At 37.3% G+C, this 20652-nt stretch overlaps 1 protein-coding gene across 1 annotated transcript in view; it reads right to left on the minus strand.

Moving 5' to 3' along the window:
- The window catches only part of LOC142357113 (E3 ubiquitin-protein ligase UBR2-like), a gene marked incomplete at its 3' end in the record, with an annotated part of 36974 nt that overhangs the window by 8761 nt on the left and 7561 nt on the right, over positions 1-20652 (minus strand). Inside the window, exons 4-8 of the mRNA XM_075408807.1 lie at positions 19112-19784; positions 18131-18559; positions 10808-11292; positions 10462-10514; positions 7036-7197 (exon numbers count right to left, since the gene is read on the minus strand). Of these exons, the coding sequence (XP_075264922.1) occupies positions 7036-7197; positions 10462-10514; positions 10808-11292; positions 18131-18559; positions 19112-19784 (1802 nt within the window). The remainder of the gene's footprint in view (positions 1-7035; positions 7198-10461; positions 10515-10807; positions 11293-18130; positions 18560-19111; positions 19785-20652) is intronic.

Consider the following 20652-nt stretch of genomic DNA (forward strand, 5'->3'; position numbering starts at 1 on the left):
AACCTTTTTTGTTAAATCAGTGGCAAAAAACACATCCCAACAATCATCTAAACATAGCCGGCAGATTGCCGGAAAGTAGCCGCCGTTGACGCGCTTGATGCACATCGGGATTGAAACAGAAAAAGAAAAAAGTCATAAATTGACGGCATTTTCCTATTTTTTTTCAATGTCAAATAGTAATCTATTGCGGCGTGCAGTTTCAGTTGGATTCTAAAACTATACTTAATTCAGCTTCTCAACTGAAGGCTAATAAGCTTAATAAAACGGGCGAATTGCTCTCAAAAAACCGCCCTGATGGCAGCGGGGGGCACCGCAGCGGGGGTGCAAAAGTGGATTGGGGGACTGATGTGGGGGCGGTGGGTGGGTGATGTATGGGATCAATTTCTAAGAACCGCCCTTCACACCATAAATCTCCAAAACAGTTTCTGTTAATCGCATACATGAAGACTAGTGGGCTGAACGGCTCACTTAATAAACTTAAAGAGAACTTAATGCAAACTGGGCGCTACCTCTTTATCCCGTTTCTGAAGACGAAAATCAAATTTGTCAAACGAAAAATCGGCCCAACGCAAAATGCATAAAAGAGACAAACAAGATTAATATATTTGCTACAAATTGCTTTTGAGAGCAATTAAAAAATATTTCCTAAAATGCCTGTTAAGCCATTTATAAGAAAAACATTTCTTCTATAACTCATTGTTAATGAGGATCAGAGATAATGACATTACGCCACATAAGAGCTGAAGTTCGGCATCAACAAAAAGAGCGAGAAGAGAGAGAGATATAGTGTGAGAGAGAGGGAGATAAAACGTGAACGAGAAAGAAAAAAACCTAACCAACGGAGAGAAAAAGAGATATCAACGTTCTAGCCTTGTTAATAAATAAATCATAGAAAAAAAAACTGAAAAAGGCAAACTTAAAAAGTTTTCAACTTCGAAGTAAAAAAAGTTCAAAACCACTTTTTATCTCGAAAGTTCTGCCAAGTAACCCATCTCCAAGACTTAAAAAACTTTGTTGGCCAGTAATGATCGTTGGCCAGCAACTAAGAAAAGGACAAAAGTTCTCAAAAACTGTGAAAACAATTGCAAATTTTATCAAAATCTTCCTAAAATTCAAGATTTTAAACTCTTCAAAACCATTTCATTGTCTCAAGAAACTATCCAGTTTCCCTATTTCAAGCTGTATATACTTTCACTGGCTCATCATAAATTGGAACATGATAATTACCCGAAAATTTGAAAAATTACTTTTATCAAAAATTTGAAAGCTGGAATCATTAAAAATTGATAACTATTCCATTAACTCTAGAAACTACGCGACAACTTTTCATCAAACCTTGGAGGAGGTCCCAGGGCCTCATGTGCTCGAAAAAATTAAAAAACACTAAAAAAAATTGCAAATACTGTAGAATATTACTTAAATTCGTGATATTAAAGTGTTGAAAAACATTCCACTACATCAATAAACTATGTAGTAACATATTATCAAACCCAAGATGAAGTTCCGTGGCGCTTGAGGGTAGGGAAACCTGAAAAATGACAAAAAATTTCAAGAAACTTTCAAAAAAATTGCAAATTATATTAAAAAATTGCTAAAACTTGTGATAATGAAAAGTTGAAAATTAATCAATGCACAAAACAATTTTCCGGTAGCTTACCATCAAACCCTAACAGGAGTTTTCTGACCCTTGAGGCTCAAATAACTTGAATATCTAAAATTGTCAAAAAATTAAAAAAAAATGGCAAAAAAGATCAAAAAATGCTTTAATTCGTGATGTTAAAATCTTGCAGTACATTCCATAACATCTGGAGAAAATACAGTAAGCTAACTTTAATCCCTAGAGGAGGTTCCTTGGCTCTTAAAGACCCTGGTGCCGGAAAAAATGATTAAAAAATTCGAAGATTCAAAAAAAAACTTTAAAAAACTTTAAATACTTTTAAAAAAAACTGGTGACATTAAAATCTTGAGATTCCATTACATCTAGAAGCTATGCAGTAACCTATGATCAAACCCTAGAGGAGGTTATGTGGCTCTTGAGGCTGGAGAAACCTATAATATGACAAACAATTTCAATAAACTTGAGATGCAAGTTTTATTTAAAAAAAGCTAAAATTTGTCATATTAATTAATTGGAAGCTATCCCATGGCAAAAAAAACTTTTTCAGTAACTTATTATCAAACTCTTAATGAATATTTCTGGCCTCACCGTCTGGAAAGACGTGAATAATAAAAATAAATGTCTAAAAATTGAAAAAATTTGAACGTTTTGTCAAAAAAAGCTAAAAGTCGTGATAAAATTTTGAAACCATTCCACAACCACTGGAAACTATGCAGTAACCTATTATAAAACCCTAGAGGACGTTTCTTGAAACCTACGGCTGAAAGAACTGAAAAATTTTCAAAAAGGTCGAGAAACAGGGGGCAACAGCGCGGTGGGGGGTCAACAACGGGGGTGTCTTCAACCTCTAAGAACCGCCCTTCACACCAAAAGTATAAGTCTCCAAAACAGTCTGAGCTGAAATAGAGCCGAAAGGCTCTAAGAGTACTTAATGCCCGGTGGGCGCTAACTGTTATCACGTTTGTGAGGACGAAAAATCAAAAGCGTCAGACGAAAAATCGGTCAAGCGAAAAATCGCATAAAAAAAGACCGACAGGACTAATATAATTGCTATAAACTTCGTTTGAGAGTAATTAATACTACTAGTGTCAGCTAGCAAACACTCTAATGAACTTTGATAACCTAATACTCAATGACTGAATGACCAGGCTTTATCGGTTTATCTCGTCTCTCTTGATTTTGCTCTTTTGACCTTGACTGTATCAACCACTATCTTGCGTAATTCATTGAGTGAATGGATTTAAAAACCATTCAGTTAAAACAGTGAGTGAGGTTAAGTCAGAAGTAAAACGCGAAAGTCGTGACTTATGTAAAACGAAAAACGTGATCAAAAGGTAAAGCAAACAAAAAACAGCACAATTATTGACGTACAACTTCAGGAATTTTCATTGACTAGACCTAGAACGAACTATGGGTGAATTGGGAAAACCATTTCTAAAAAAACTCAGATAAAAATAGAAAAAACAGAAAACCAATGTCAAAATGCCGCATGTTAACAAAATACCACTAGCGAGAAATGAAAATTTGGTTCAAACAAAAAAACTAGGCCTAGAATGAACAATGAATCGGCATAACCAAAATTACAACGCCAATTTGACTAGAAAAATCATGAAAATGCGTGAACATATCTTAAAAAAGCTCCCCAATACAATTAAAATTCTTTGATTTGTAAAATGGAGAGCGCCTAAATAATAGCCGTTAGAGAGGCAGACTGCGGCTATTAATAAAACATACATACATTAAAAGTCTCAACCACAAAAAATCTATCCCCCCATAAGCACAGAGATCCGATCAGCAGTGACTGTAAAGCTAAGTGAAATAAAATAACGCATAAAATTAAAATCTCACTGGTCTTTTCGGAAAGAAGTGATGTCAACGTAATGAGAAGTGTTAGCATTAAATTGAAACAAAGAAACATTTAAATTTAGTTAAATAAAAACCCTAATCAAATCTGTTCTTGGAAATTCTAATTTCAATTTATCCTTATTTTTGAATCAAATTTCAATGATGTTTTTCAAATATTATAGCCTTACAATTAAAGCGCTTGCAAGAGCTCTACTTAATTTCAATTATAAATCACATTCCCAATTTAGGTTTACAAAGTGAACGCAGAAGTCATGCAATTGAAAGAAGGGATTTAAAAACCATTCAGTTGAAGCAGTGAGTGAGAAGTCAGAAGTCAAACTTGAAAGTCGTGACTTATGTAAAACGAAAAACGTGATCAAAAGCCAAAGCGATTTTTAAAAAAGGAGAGCGCCTAAATAATAGCCGTTTGCGAGGCTGACGGCGGCTATTAAAAACAAACCTAAAAAATAAGGCATAATTCAATAAAAAACAAAAATAAAACCGAAACATAGCCGGAAGATTGCCGGAATAGCTGCTAAAGAATAGACCTGCGTTCCTTATAACAGCGATAGAAAAAGAGACAGATCTAAATTGAAAAAAATAGACGCCGCTCAAGAAGCTAGGCAAAAACCATCCAGCGATAAATTAATAAAGCTTGTTAAAATTAATCCCGCAGAAGCCTCTTCATTAGGGACCTTTACTGCACATATTAGTTCCTTTGACCTGAAGCAAATTCAAATTAAACTTAAGTTTTAAAGTGCAAAAGTCATTTTATTGAGTGAGGCAAGTCACGTATGATCAAAATCTAATAACGCAAATGAGCTGAAAACGTTGTTTAAAAAGAGTGAGAAATAACGTCTCGCGCGCAAATGCCGTTAGTGAGAGGACGAAGTCTTTCAGAAAATTTGACTTTTTCAGCTTTGACGTGTGAACAAATGTAAAACGAAAAAGAGCGTCAGACGACGAAACAAAAAAAAACCAAGAGCACCGCAATATAGCTCCGCTCGGCTTACAGCTTCGCAGCTATAATAACGAACAACGTCGGACAAATTGCTCTTCCAGACAAAAGCCGGGGCAATTTATGGCTATAGCATACAAAAAATTTTGTTTGAGTGCAAAAATACCCAGGGTCGGATTCCAACACGCGACCTCCAAAGTCCCACCACTCGGCTAAAAGTCCCTGTTTCATGCGACAATCGCTTTTACTTTACCAACAAACTATCCTTAAGCGTGAGAGCAATACAATCAGAGATCATGGAGAAGCGTAAAAAAGTAACTCAAAAGCGCAAAAATGGTCAAGCAAACACTTTGCATAAAAGACGACACACATGCTTACTTTAATTGCTTCAAACTTCGTTCGAGAACAACTAATTACTTCAATTATTTCAAAAAACACTGGCCCATCAAATGATCAAAGCTCTCCATAAACCTCATCTCAAAACAGATCCAAATAAAAAAATTTCAACATACCCGGCAGATTGCCGGAAAATAGCCGCCGTTGATTCCAATAAGCATGATTGGGATTGAAATAACAGAAGATATTGAAAAAAAAAAGATTTTTGCACAAAAATATTTTTTAAGTCCAATTTATTTTGATGGCATTTCGTAGTTGAACATTCTTCTGTTTCTTAGAGAGAGGCTACAGGGGCTACTATCAACAACAATAAGCATTAGAGAGAGGTAACTATTACTTATAGGAACGACGTTCAAATAGCGGGCATCTAAAATTGGGCTTTATGGGTTTATCCCGTTTCTATTTCTGACTTCAATTTTTTATACTGACTCTGTTCATTTTGAATTGCTTTGCTGAGCAACTGATGTTCAAAATCACTTTTAGCAGAATGAGAGAAGAGAGAAACTAGCCTAGAGAAGTCAAAAAGATTTCACGCAAAATGTTGAAAAGGCGGCAAAATGAGGTAAAGCGAAACATTTTTTTATTCGACGAAGTAAAAAAAAAAGGAGCGCTATAATAGCCGGCTGAGAAGATGAGGGCGGCTATTAAAAATAGTTCCATTTTTCGCCATTTTTTTGTCATAGTTCTCAACAAAAAAATGATTTGTACCCACAAAACTGTAATCAATTGTTACCAACAATTTTCTCATTTAGAAGGGGTTCTTCAATAACCATTTGAGCCAGTAAAACAAAATAATCGTCAAAAAAAACGCAAAAATTAGCCCGAAAATCAGCAAAATACATTAAAAACCTCCGAATTATCATAAAATTCACATGAAATTCCAAAAACCTGCAAAGCACTACCAAAACCAGCATAAAGTTAAAACAAAATCATAACCAAACCTCTTAACCAAAATAAATGAAAAAAAACTGCTTTAAAATGCCGCACGTGAACAAAAAAATTTTGCTCGCTTCGAGAAAATTTTTTCACACATCAATTTCTCGCTTTCTCAAAAACAGTGGAATGAACAAAAACCACTCTCTTTTCGCTCCTCTCTTCACTTTTGTTCAGCACCAAAAGCACTCCAAATTTTTTCACGCGTTTCATTTCCCGCTTCAAAAATCACTCCAATAAAATTGATTTAAAAAAAAGGACTTCTCCAATACTCCTCTTCGAGTCGTAAAAAAGACAGCGCCCCAATACAATTCAAATTCTTTGAATTGTAAAAAATAGGAGCGCTATATTAGTCGGCTGAGAAGATGAGGGTGGCTATTAATAAGAAACATCTGAAGAGAAAAAATCAAAAAATCAGAGAAATTATCAGAAACTGAAAAAAGAAAACAGTGACAATTGATCTTAAACTAATCAATTTTCTTAACCAAAAACATATTTGGTTCCCCTCAAATAAATAGCTTTCTATGTAAGTTTCGTATACTACATAAAAACTAACTCCCGCCACAAATACAATCACTGAAGATATTAAAATATTCTAGAAACATTACAAAAGCCACAAAAAAGCTTCGAAAATGGCAAGTCGACAATTAAAAGCTCCAAATTTTGTACAAAAATCCCACAATTAATTACAATGGTCAAAAATTCTCTCAAGCACAAGTTGACTTCTTAATTCGGTGATAAAAACAATTTAGCTCGAAAAACTAAAATTAAAAACAAACTAAAAAACAGCTGAGAAAGCCGCACGTGAACAGAAAAATTCAGCCCGCTTGCCAAATTATTGGATTACAGTCAGCTTTCATCTATTATTGGACAGTTGCGTTATTGTACTGTTGAGTTATTGGACAACAATATTGTATATTTTTCGCTCTTCTTGTTCTATAAACGGACAGGAAAACCAGAGGCTGATAAATGGTACCCTTCTGGAGCCATAACCTCACTATTAGCCCAAAATGACAGTATCCTTCGGTTTATAACTTTTGCCCATTTCTAGCTGATAGAAAATGGTCAAAATCCACGAAACTGGCATTTACCATTGAAATGATCCGGCCGACAGTACCACCACTGAAGATTATGACATTAAAGATATTTTTATATAAGGTATACTTGATAGTCCTACCTTTTAATAGGATATCCTTTTCAATGAAAAAACTAAGCAGTTGTTTGTTCACATATGATATTGAAAACGAAAACTTTCTTCCTCAGAGGAGAGAAAACAGTCTCTTACCATGTAATAAAACAGATCGTATTCGTAGAGAAAGGCAGAAGCTCTGAAGTTGAGAAAGATCTTCTGGAAGAGATTGATGAGGTGTTTCTTGCATGCATCCAAATAGTGCACATTCAGTTTCGGAATCAGCATCATATTTCGACATAAGGAGTCGAGGTATTTCTAAAGGTTACAAAAAGACATTGCTAGACATTAATAATTAACTAACAACTCGCGAAGGTAACCGATAAAAGGATTGAGCGCTAACACGCAACCTAATTTGTTAAATATAGCCGGCAGAATGCCGGTAAAACCCCACTTTGACCCCACTCACAGAGGTTGGGATGGAAACAGTCAGAGAAAATTAAAGGAACTTTGGCGACAACCTAAATTTTCTGAGCAAAAAGTGTTCACATGTGATCCGCAGTCTCAGTAGATACCAACAAATGGTAAATTAAGCCTCTTAGTTGTAGGACTAATACACTAAGTCTTCGAACAAGAGTTCTCAGTGCCCGGGTTTTATTGGTTTATCCCGTTCCTTTTGATTCCACTTTTTGACCTGGAAATTTTTTGCGGGAAATTGAGTGAGGTAAGTTAGAAACCAAACGTGGAAGTCGTGACTTAAACAAAACGAAAAACTTTATCAAAAAGTAAAACAAATTTAAAAAAACAGCCATTAGGTTACCGGAAACGACGAAGAATCGTCTAATATCCATAAAAAAACCTAATCTAAATGAGAAATATCATAGAAAAACCAAAAAGAATTAATTTTATCAACATAACCGACTAACGTCGGGCGAATTCCTCTCAAACGACCGGCGAACGCTTGGTTTTGTCAGTAGATAGACACGGTTTAGTGAGGTTAGCTTTAGCTTAATTAAAGGGGCGTGAGGTGAGCGCAGCGAGGGGGGGGGCAACAGTGGGAGGGAGTCTTTGCTCACGCGCCCTTACGGCCTGAACGTTGCGCAGGGGTGGGATTGGGGGGGGGGTGAGAGGGGCTGATGGGGGAGGGTTGTAGAAGGGGGGGGTCAACTTCTAAGAACGGTCCTTCACACTATTAAGTATAAGGTTCCAAAACAATTTCCGTGAACCAGATACTTTGAGACTAGTCAGCTGAAAGGCTCTAAGAGCACTGAATGCCCGCTTTTCACTACCTGTTTGTCCTGCTTTCGAGGACGAAAAGTCAAATGGCTCAGACGAAAAATCGGTCAAGGGGTAGGTGAGGTGGTGTAGGTAGTTGAAGTTGAAGGGGAGGGGTAAGGCTGTGGGGCATGCAGTTGCGGGTGGCGGTGGGGGCTAGCTTGTGGGAGGGGTCATGACTTTGGGGCTGCGAGGGTTGGTTGGTCGGTGGGGGTCTGTAGTTTGAATAGGAGAGTGACCGATATGTTGAGACAACTTCTAAAAGACCTTACGATCTAAGCAGCAAGGTCAGCAGTTTCTTAATTACTATATATTGAAAACCCAGCCTACTGTTAGAAAGATATAGCCGGTAGAACCCTGGAAACGAATCAACAAATCAAACAAAAGAAACGACGACAAAAAATTAGTTGCCCAACAAAAATAGAGAAAGGAAAGTACTTAAGATGCAGACACAGCTTATAATTTAAGGGTGTGTGTAGGCCTGGGGTATGTGGTGGGGTTAGGTAGGTGGGGTTGTCTGCAGTTCGAATAGGAACAAGGGACTGTTATGGAGAAAAAACGTATCAAAATTACCTTTTGACCTTTAATTCAACCATCAATTCCTAAACATTGTCGGCAGATTGCTGGAAAATAGCAGCCGTTGACGCGCTAGACGCACATCGGGATTGAAACAGAAAAACAAAAAAGAAGAGACAGAATTGGACATTTTTTTTCAAAAAAACTCAAATTGTTCCAATTCAATGTGCAGTTTCAGTTAGAATCTAAACTTATACTTACTTAAGCTTCTAAACTGAAGGGTATTAATCTTGATACTAATATCAGCTAGCAATCGCTCTAATAAACTTTGATAACCTAATGCACTATTACTTTATCGAACTATCCCGTTTCTTTTGATTTTGCTCTTTTGATTTTGTTCTTTTGACATTGACCGTATTCACTATATTGCGTAATTCAATGCCTGAAAGAATTTACAATCCATTCAGTTGAAACAGTGTGTGAGAAGTAAGCCAAAAGTCAAACGTGAAAATCGTGATTTATTTAAAACGAAAAACGTGATCAAAAGGTAAAGCGAATTTAAAAAAACAGCAGGACAAGTCCTGACCTACAATTCAAAGAATTTTCATTGACTAAACAAAAACAAGACCTAGAACGGACTATGAGTGAATTGGGAAAACCAATTCCAAAAAACGGATCAAAAGCTGTAAATCAATGTCAAAATGCCCCATGTGAACAAAAAACCACTTTCGAATAAAATAAGTTTGGTTTAAAAAAACTTAGTCATAGAATGAATGTAAATGGATAGGAAAAACATTTAGAAAAAATTCGATCCAAAAAATTGAAAAAACAGTAAAAATCAAAGTGAAATTGCCGCATGTGAACAACTTTAAAATTAGAGCGAAAAATTTCACGCCGCAAAACCACTCGCTTTTTCGCACCACTTCATGTTTCGGCGTGACCAAAATCACTACTCCAATTAGACTTCAAAAATCATCAAAATGTGCGAACAGAACTTAAAAAAAGAGCTCCAATACAGAGCCCCAATTCTTTGAACTGTAAAAAAGGAGAAAGCCTAAAAAATAGACATTTGAGAGGCTGACGGCGGCTATTAATAACTACATACTAGAAAATCAGCTGCTAATGTTAAAGTCTAATGTTCTAAAACAGCAGTCAACGGACCAAAACAACCGACTAACGCCGGGCAAATTGCTCTAAAACGACAGGCGAGGCAATTTAATTCAGGGGCTGTAGCCTAGATCAAATTATGGGTGCAAAAAAAATTTCCGCGCCCGGATTCGAACCACTGCCCTCCCGATCCACAAGCACAAATACTAATCACTGAGCTACAGATCACATACCTCACTTATTCTGCAATCGAATTTATATTAGCTTTACTTCAGAGCAATAGAGATCACTCAAAAATGAAGAACGAAAGCGTGAAAAAGTCACTTGAGAAGTCAAAGAATGTTCTAGAAGAAAAGCGCAAAACTGTCAAGCGAAAAATTTGCATAAAAAAGACACACACGTTTACAATAATTGCTATGAACTGCGTTCAAGAGCAATTAAAAACATAACGAGTCACGCAAAAAATTTGCATAAAAAAAGCAAGCACGTTTACAATAATTGCTTCAAACTTCGTTCGAGAGCAGTTGAACACTGTCTCGATCTAGGGAAAGTAGACACACCATGATTGATATTCCCTTGGTTTAGATCAAACAAAATTCCGATTGCTCTATTTCTCTATTTTTCGCTCAATTAGTCGTACATAATGAAAAGTTGTGATATAGTCGAAAATTAAAAGCTACGTACCTGCTTCATAGACTGTGCGAACAAGGGCTTTTGAGAGAATCTACAGCAGTATTCTGAAATAAGAAAAATGAACTTATCAAAAATGTCCCAACCGACAATCAAATACTTTGGAACAAAGAATGAAAATCGTTCGCATCAACCTTTTCTGTGCCAAAAAAATCTAATCTGAAAAATTACCCAACAATTCTAAATTTCACATACAATAATGCTATTTTAAATGCAAAATTTCAGCTTAGACGTCACTTTACCAGTTGCGCAATATTTCTAATAGATTTTCAATAGAGAACTAATAATACGCTTAATTATGCAATCCGATCGATGAATACCTAAGCCAGTGAATACCTACCCTGAACAAGCACTGTAGTTGCAATTGAGTTCCATAAGACCACCGGGATCCTCGGATTATTAGAATCCGGATTAACCTCGAGGCCTTTGATGTAAACTTGTTCGGCACAGTTCTCCAGAATTTTAGCCACGTTTTGGGGAAATGGGGGCGCTTTCTGTATTCCTCTGCCCATCATTTTCTCAAACAGACTCGTGTCACTCATTGTATCGCTTCGCGTTCCTCCGTAATTTGAAAACTCATGCAATAAATTGAAGTAATATTGGACGTCATTAGGTGAAGTTGGTTGTTCAGAAAGAACTGAGGATATTCGAGTATAGGGCTTGAAGATGTTGGGCTGCACAGTTGGTACTAGTGCATTACCCAGTGCCCCGCACATGGGGCAGAGGAATTCACCCTTCTCTAGGTTGTAGCCAATAGCTTTGCCACCTGCCAGGCGACGGATGCCTTGCCGACTTTGCTCTTCTGCAACCAGATTATTGAAATACCTAAAAATTAAGACGTTGGACGACAATCCTCTGTTTAAGTCGGCAGTATAAATTAAACTTTGCATATCTTCGACCACTATACCAAATTAAGATTAGCATTACAAATTAGACCTACAGCATTAACATGTGGACAAGCAACAAAACTCAGTTGAAACTGTATTAGAGTTTTAACGCAAGAAAGAACGCATCTTAAAGGTTGGAATCTTTACTTTTGTAAAGAAATTTGCAAATTAAATTTTTCACTTGATGAAGTCAAAAAGAAGTTGTAAGAAATAAAAAGTACCAGAAAACAGTAACAGAAAACGATAACTTTTATTAAGCAATACGTCTCTCAATATAGTGAGACATCAGAACATGACAGACTAATTGCTCTCAAATGACCGTGGAGCGGTCGGTTTCGTTAGTAGCCAGCTGACTTGGGTTTAGGTATGCTAGCATTAGGGGGTGGGGGTCAAGCGTTGGGGGCAGGTACGGCTGGTGAGAGGGCTCGAAGAAACGGGGGATCAAATCGTCGGTGCAGGAGGGTAGACGGTGGAAGTGTGAGGGTTGGGTGGGGTGAGGTGACTGAGCGGGGTAACTCTTCACACTATGAAATTGTCTCCACAAAACAGACTTAGAGACTAGGCGTAAGACTCTATGAAAGCTGGTCAGGCAGTAAACTCCCCTCCCCCCGGCTTTCCTGTTAATCCCGTTTTTGTGTACAAAAAGTCAAAAGCGTCAGACGGAAAAATCGATCGAGCAAAAAATGCATTAAAAACGATAGGACTAGTATAATTGCATCAAATTTCAATTCAGAGCTATTATAAACACAGACATAAACCCACTAACGTCGGAACAATTGCTCTCGAAGGACAGGTGGCACAATTTAATTCAGGGGCTGTAGCTTAGATAAATCCTCTTTTATATGCGCATGTTCGATTCGTAAGCGATTCGAACCCACAACCTCCGCATTTCTCGAAAGCAGTAACCACACGACCATCAGGCCCTTGGGATTTTCTATCATAGAATCGCCTTACCTTTAGCAACAAACTTTATATTCGAGTAACAGAAAATCACATCACTCAAAAATGAAGACAAGCCTGAAAAAGTCCTTCGAGAAGTCAAAGAATGTTCTAGAACAAAAGCGCAAAAACGGTAACGCAAAAATTTTCGATAAAAAAGACAGGTTTACAATAATCGCCTCAAACTTCGAGTGCAATTAAACATAACCGACTAACGTTGGACAAATTGCTCTCAACCGACCAGTGTGCAGTTGGCTTCGGTAGTAGCGAGTTCGGGCTTAATGGGGGTGCCTTGGGGGTATCTAGAGAAGTGGGAGGTACATGAGATAGAGAGGCAGTGGAGTGATAGAGTCAAAGCCTCACAAACCAGCTTTTTACTCGCATGAAAGCGTGCTCTCACTGACTCAATGCCCATTGGGATAACTTTTTTTGGTTTTTGAGGTCGAAACTGGGAAGCATCTGACGAAAAATGAAACTAGCAAAATGTCATTTTTAAAGTGAGGAAGTCATTTTTGAGAGTGAGGTAAGTCAAGTGTGACCAAAAATTTAATCGCTCGAATGAACAAAAAACTCACTCCACTAAGAGCGAAAATGACGTCACACACGCACTTCAGTTGAAATCGCATGAACAAATGAACAAAAAGCAGATATGAAGTGGTTGTGACGTCATATGGTCGAAACAAAAATCGCGACGACGAAATAAAAAACATAGCAGGATGGCCTTTTAACCATAAACTACGACCTTCCCAGTGGCTTCACCACACTAAGCACTTGATGGACTACTAAACGCGGCTAAGGGCTTCTAATGAAACTTAATGACCACTGAGCGCTACCTGTTTATCATGTTTTGAAGGACAGAAAGTCAAATGGGTCAGACGAGAAATCGATCAAGCAAAAAGTCGTATTAAAAAAGACCAACAGGACTAATATAATTGCTACAAACTTCGTTTGAGAGCAATTATTAATTCTCCTAATTTTTCATGCTTTGAATTAGCGAATTTATATCTTATCATTTGATTTATATTCACTATTTTTAAAAAACCAAACAGTGACTGACTGCCGGGGCCAATTTTTAAAGAATAGCCTAGCCGCCATGATGTTGAGTCTCCACAAACGTTTCAGAATACTGCATAGGTAGACTAGTACGACGGAAGGCTCTCAGAGAGCTGCTCGGACAAATTGTGCACTCCGGGCATTACCTTTTTGTCCCTTTTGAGGAAAAAAGAAGGGTAAGACGAAAAATTGGACAAGCGAAAAATGGCAAGAAGAGATCACACGAGAAATACAATTACTAAAAACTTCGTTTGAGAAAAATTTTTGAAAAAAAACGTAGTATTAAAGGAACAATTTTAGCAATCTGTGAACATGTTAATATAGCTTGCAGATTGCCAGAAAATAGCCACATAGCTTTGTAGATCTGCAGTCTCAAACAGATAGCATAGGAAACAGACGAAAAATGAAAATTATTTATTGATAATTGAGATGTTATATTATGAATACAAATCTGTATAACATTATGCTGCTTCTACTAGCTGCTCTCAAATAACCTTAATTTAGAGTGACACACATTCTCTTGACCTTATCTCTTTGAATTGAAGTAACTAAAATTCAATTTCAAAGTGAGGAAGTCATTTTTGTGAGCGAAGTAAGTCACGTGTAACCAAAAATTTCATCACGCGAATGAACAAAAAAAAACTCGCTCCACAAAGAGCAAAAAAATGATGTCACGCACTCACTTCAGTTCAAAATACATGAACGAATGAACAAAAAGCAGATTTGAAGTGGTTGTGACATATGGTCGTAAGAAAAATGTTGGCGAAATAACAAACATAGAAGGACAAATCCTGGCGTAAAATTCAAAGAATATTCAATGACTAAACAAAAAACTAGACCCAGAACGGACTATGAATGAATTGGGAAAAACATTTCTCAAAAAATCAGATACAAAAACAGAAAATCAATGTCACAATACCGCTGGCGAGAACAAAAAAACGCTAGCGAGAAAAATAAAATTGATTCTAACAAAAAAACTAGGCCTAGAATGAACTATTAATGGATAGGGAAAAGCATTTAGAACAAATCCGATCCAAAAAATCGAACAGAATATCGAAGTGAAATTTCCGCAGGTGAACAAAAAACCACTAGCGAGAAAGAGAACTTTTGTTCAAACACCGTTTTCTCACTCTACTTTAAAATTAGAGCAAATAAATTTCACGCCGCAAAACCACTCATTTCCTGTTTTCGGCGTGACCAGAATCACTAGTCCAATTTGACTTCCAAAATCATAAAAATGTGTGAACAGATTTTAAAAAAAGACATCGCCTCAATACAGTTCAAATTCTTTGAATTGTAAAAAACCAAGAGAAGGCCAATAATAGTCCCAGCTATCGCTGTGCGGCTATTAAACACAAAACACAAATCACAATCTTAAAAACTGAAACATTTCAGTAAATATGTAGCAACATATAGAATAGCTAACGCAGAAGAATTGTACAAACAATTTGACAAACTTAATTCAGAGGTAGTGTAGGCTAGAGAACTTTTATGGTCAAAAAATTTCCAAACATAGAAGTGTTTGAACCCGTGATCTCCAAGATGACAAACTGGTGGAATATTAATTACTCATCTTAGTGGAATATAAGCTTTTTTTCGGTAGCAACTTTAATTCTGAAACATATCACGCAAGTTGCCGGAAAACAGCCGCCGTTGACGCGCTTGATGCACATCGGGATCGGAACAGAAAAAACAGATAATTTGAAGAATTTTGTTCTATTTTTTTCTGTGTCAAAAAGTGTTCTAATTCCGCGTGCAGTTTCGGTCAGATTCTAAAACCATACTTAATTCAGCTTCTAAACTGGAAGATAAAAAGCTTAATACCAATGTCAGCTAGCAAACACTAATGAACTTTGATAACCTAATTCTCAATGACTTGATGACCGGGCTTAATCGGTTTATCCCGTCTGTTTTGATTTTGCTCATTTTACCTTGACTGTATCTACTATCTTGCGTAATTCATTGAATGAATGAATTTAAAAACGATTCAGCTAAAACAGTGGGTGAGGTAAGTCAGAAGTCAAACGTGAAAGTTGTGACTTATGTAAAACGAAAAATGTGATCAAAAGATAAAGCGAATTTAAAAAAACATAGCACGACATGTCCTGAAGTACAATTCAAAGAATTTTCGTTGACTAAACAAAACCTAGAGCTGGAACAGATAATGAGTGAATTGGGAAAACCAATTGCAAAAAAATAGATCACAGAAATTTAAAGAAAACTGAAAATCAATGTCAAAATGCCGCATGTGAACAAAAACCACGAGCCAGAAAAAAAATGGTTCATAAAAACTAGGCCTAGAATGAACTACGGATGAATTGAGAAAACCATTTAGAAAAAAAAATCCGATCCAAAAAATCGAAAAAACAGTAAAAATCGAAGTGAAACTTCCGCATTTGAACCGAAAACCACTAGCGAGAAAACGAATTTTTGTTCAAACACCCTATTCTCACTCTACTTAAAAATTAGATTCAAAAAATTTCACGCTGCAAAACCACTCACGTTTTCACTCCACTTCCTGTTTCGGCGTGACCAAAGTCACTACTCCAATTTGACTTCAAAAATCATTAAAATGTGTGAACAGATCTTAAAAAAGACAGTGCCCCAATACAACTCAAATTCTTTGAGTTGTAAAAACGGAGAGCGCCTAAATAATAGCCGTTCTAGAGGCTGACAGCGGCTATTAATTATATCAGTTGTTTGAAAAATTCACTCGAGAGCAGTGAAATCGACGGATTGAAGAAGACAAATATATTTTTAATTATTGCTTAACACTTTGTTCACGAGCAACTAACTACATTGAATCCAAAACTATGACAAAACATTGTTTAGAAACTCATCAGCAGAAATTTTAGATCAACCGTGCGGCTTATGATTCCAGAATTCTGATTAAACATGATGCACTAACGTGCGGCGATTGTCCTCCAACGACATACTTGGGTAGCAGAAATCTAGGGCTTAGGAAGGCTAGCAGTAATCATTAGGAGGTGACTTGTGTGGGCGGGATGGGATTGAGTGGCGCTGGTAGGAGAGAGTGGGCGAATTGGAATCATAAGGTCCCGAGGTGGAGTGGTTAAGCTTGCGGAGTTAGGGATGGAAAGAGATTGCCCTCTACTAAAACTGCGCTTTTACAAAATGGTTTTATATGTTCTCAGCAGTTCCGATGAATTGCTGCGCTTAGAAGACGAAAAGTTAAATAACATACCCAGCAGATTGCCGGAAAATAGCCGCCGTTGATTCCAATAAGCATGATTGGGATTGAACGAATAGAAGATATTGAAAAAAAAAAGATTTTTGTACAAAAAAAAATTTTTAAGTCCGATTTATTTTGATGGCATTTCGTAGTTGAGCATACTTCTGTTTCTTAGAGAGAGGCTACAGGGGATACTATCAACACCAATAAGCATAAGAGATGGTAATTAAGACTTATAGGAACGACGTTCAAATAGCGGGCAACTAAAATTGGGCTTTATGGGTTTATCCCGTTTCTATTTCTGACTTCAATTTTTTATACTGACTCTGTTCATTTTGAATTGCTTTGCTGAGCAACTGATGTTCAAATTCACTTTTTGCACAATGAGAGAAGAGAGAAACTAGCCTACAGAAGTCAAAAAGATTTCACGCAAAATATCGAAAAAGCGGCAAAATGGTAAAGCGAAAAAAAGTTCGACGAAGTAAAAAAAACATACCCGGCAGATTGCCGGAAAATAGCCGCCGTTGATTCCAATAAGCATGATTGGGATTGAAAGAATAGAAGATATTGAAAAAAAAGAACTTTGTACAAAAACATTTTTTAAGTGCGATTTATTTTGATGGCATTTCGTAGTTGAAGATAACGTACTTCTGTTTCTTAGAGAGAGGCTACAGGAGCTACTATCAATACCAATAAGCATTAGAGATGGTAACTAAGACTTATAGGAACGACGTTCAAATAGCGGGCATCTAAAATTGGGCTTTATGGGTTTATCCCGTTTCTACTTCTGACTTCAATTTTTATACTGACTCTGTTCATTTTGAATTGCTTTGCTGAGCAACTGATGTTCAAAATCACTTTTAGCAGAATGAGAGAAGAGAGAAACTAGTCTAGAGAAGTCAAAAAGATATCACGCAAAATGTTGAAAAAGCGGCAAAATGAGGTAAAGCGAAAAACTTTTTTATTCGACGAAGTAAAAAAAAAAATAGGAGCGCTATAATAGCCGGCTGAGAAGATGAGGCGGCTATTAAAAATAGGAGCGCAATAATAGCCGGCTGAGAAGATGAGGGTGGCTATTAAAAAAAAATAGGAGCGCTATAATAGCCGGCTGAGAAGATGAGGGCGGATATTAATAACCGACATAATGCTCTGCAGGCGCTACCTGTTTATCCCGTTTTTGAGGACAAAATAGTTCACGCCAAAAATCGCATAAAAACGACCACAGGAAATCGCACCAGGACTGATACGATTGCTACAAATTTTAAGCGAGAGTACTCAGACACTTTCCGAAAAAAATGCCAACCACAGTACTGAATTTTTTTGAGAACTGGTCAAACTTCGCGGTAATGTTCAACAATCTGCAAAATTCTTTACCAAGGTGAATTAATGCTTGTCAAGGCGCCAATAGATATTTCTCGCGATATCGAAAATGAAGTTTACAATTTTCATAATTTCAGCGTAATAATTCATGTTATAAAAAAATTACTCTAAAAATGCGTCATAAATGTTGCAGATTACGCCCCCAGCTCAAAACAACAGCAAAATGCAAATTATTGACGAAAATTACTGAATTTATGATACAATTGCTCACTTTTGCCAACATCCAATATGCAAATGGTGTCCACATGAGCTGACCAGAGACCCCCAGGGACATGTAGCCATATGTGGCACAGGGTCATACTTATCCAACTCATCGCCAGTTGGCAACTTGATGGAGGGATCATTGGACTGTGAGAATATTGTAGTCTTCTGTATGAATACAATTTGAGCCATGAAGTTATCCGTTGATTCCTCTGCTGTAGAGGATGAAGAATCTACGGTAGATTTGTCATCACGAAGCTTCTTTGATAACAAGTTGTTCGGAGAGTCGTGAGTTCCGGATGTTGATGGTGATCTGGGCGATGGATCCTCTTGCAACTCCTCGGATTTACACACCAAACATGCTTCTGTCATTGGCTTGGGCAGACTGAGTTCACTGCAACCGCTTCCGAGGAGAACGATGGAAGTGTTAGATTTGTACCTGTATTGCAAATTAATATTAATTTTAGGTTACGAGACTGATTCAAGTCACTGAGTCATCCGACATTCGTCGAGCTCCACGTAGCGGTTCCAGATGTCAGAATTTTAAAGCAGAGTAACGTGGCCTAGCTTGAAATACGAACTTTACAAGTTTTAAAATCTGGCACTGCATATAGGAAAATATGTTAGTAGCTGGCACTTTAAAAACTGCGCGGAAATTTAAATGAATCAAATAATTCGACCTAATCAAATGAAGGAAGAAGCTTAATGTTATGGTGCTTTTCGTTTAGTGACCTTTTCATCAAAATATTTCATGCTGAAGAAACTCGATTATTAATATGGCACAATTAGGCGTTTCAATACTTACGGGCAAATTGAGCTGTTTTCCCTAATATAAGGCTTTAAAACATTTTTGCGAGAAACTAAAAAAAATTATCTACGACTTCAGTCTTGACGGAAACAACTCCAGAAACCCTATCACAATGCTAACAGAATTCGGGTAGGTGGGGCGGGGGGGGTTAGGAGGAGGAGGAACAGTTCCTTGAAATCTTACTCTTCTAATTGTTCCTTCGGATCTGCAGTCGCTATCTCGTCCAGCTGTTCTGAATGCATCATCTTGAAGGCAACTTGCGCACTTTTCATCTGAGCCATGGCTAGCTCCCGTGTCTTTCTCGCCAATTCCCGCTGTCGTTTTCTGTTCTTCTCTGCACTGTTCTCCACCCCTGAGCTGTTAGCACTTACTGTCGACAAGGGTTGTTCACAATCCATGGGCGAAACAGTGGCCTCGCTTTCATTCATTTTGGCCCGCATAGCACAAACAGCACGTTGTTTCTCGACTACATGTTGAATCAGAGGTTTGTAGTTGTCAACCCGGCCGTCAGTTTTCAACAACTCTTGCAGATAAAACCCAATATTATCCCCCACCGAGTTCGGTTGATCTCGACCAGACGAACCGGTAAATCCGAAGCATTTTTGGGCAAAATCAAGTTGTGGCCCTTTGTCATTGGGATCGAAGTCTCTCTTGATTTGGTCAGCTTCTTCATTAAGGCCCATGGCGATTAAGTAAACAGAATAATGCACGATGTTCTCAGAGTAGAAACGATCGGACATGAGAAGAGCCTGTCTGAGTAGAGAGTGAAGGATAAAGAAGAAAACATCACTATCGAATATGCTCAATATGCCTCTCAGTTCTGGTTTCATCGGCTGCAGTGTTGGTGGAGATATATCTAAAGTCAGTTCACATCGGGTTTAATGCACAGTATTGTTAAATTGTTAAGTGATTCTGTTTCATTCCCCCTCCCCCACTGTTTTTATATACGTAAACATAGCCGGCAGATTGCCGGAATAGCTGCGAAAGAATAGACATGCGTGCCATATAATAGATAGAAACAGATACAGATCTAAATTGAAAAAAAAATGACGCCGCTCAAAAAACTAGGCTAAAAAACATTCATCGATAAATTAATAAAGCTTGTTAAAACTCATCCCACAGAAGCTTCTTATTAGGGACCTTTACTTCAAATATGAGTTCCTTTGACCTTAAACAAATTCAAATTAAACTTAAGTTTTAAAGTGCAAAAGTCATTTTATTGAGTGAGGTAAGTCACGCATAATCAAAATCTAATCACGCAAATAACCTAAAAACTTTCGCTAAAGCGAGTGAGAAATGACGTCACGCGCGCAAATGCCGTTAGTGAGAGAAAGAAGTCATTCAGAAAATTTGACTTTTTCAGCTTTGCTGTGTGAACAAATGTAAAACGAAAAAAAAGCGTCAGACGACGAAACAAAAAACATAGCCGGAAGAATTCCGGAAGCGACTCGAAGCATCAAAAGTTCACAGAAAAGCCTAATTGCAGCTGAAACCATAACCTTTTATATTAAATCATTAACTCATTACCTCCTCAGGTCTGATCTCACAATTGGTGAAATTTAACCCACTGTCACCAAGAGAGACAAAATGCAACAAAATTTAATATTAGTGAAAACGTTTGGTAACGTTAAAAAAGTCCAAAATAATGAGGATGGTCAAATTCAAGACCGGCTGAAAAAACTGACAGTGCTATCAATTTTCCTCAAATAATTCATCATTCTTTT

The sequence above is a fragment of the Convolutriloba macropyga genome, unplaced genomic scaffold, assembly GCF_964194025.1.
Source record: "Convolutriloba macropyga unplaced genomic scaffold, txConMacr16.3 SCAFFOLD_1539, whole genome shotgun sequence".
Taxonomy (NCBI): domain Eukaryota; kingdom Metazoa; phylum Xenacoelomorpha; order Acoela; family Convolutidae; genus Convolutriloba; species Convolutriloba macropyga.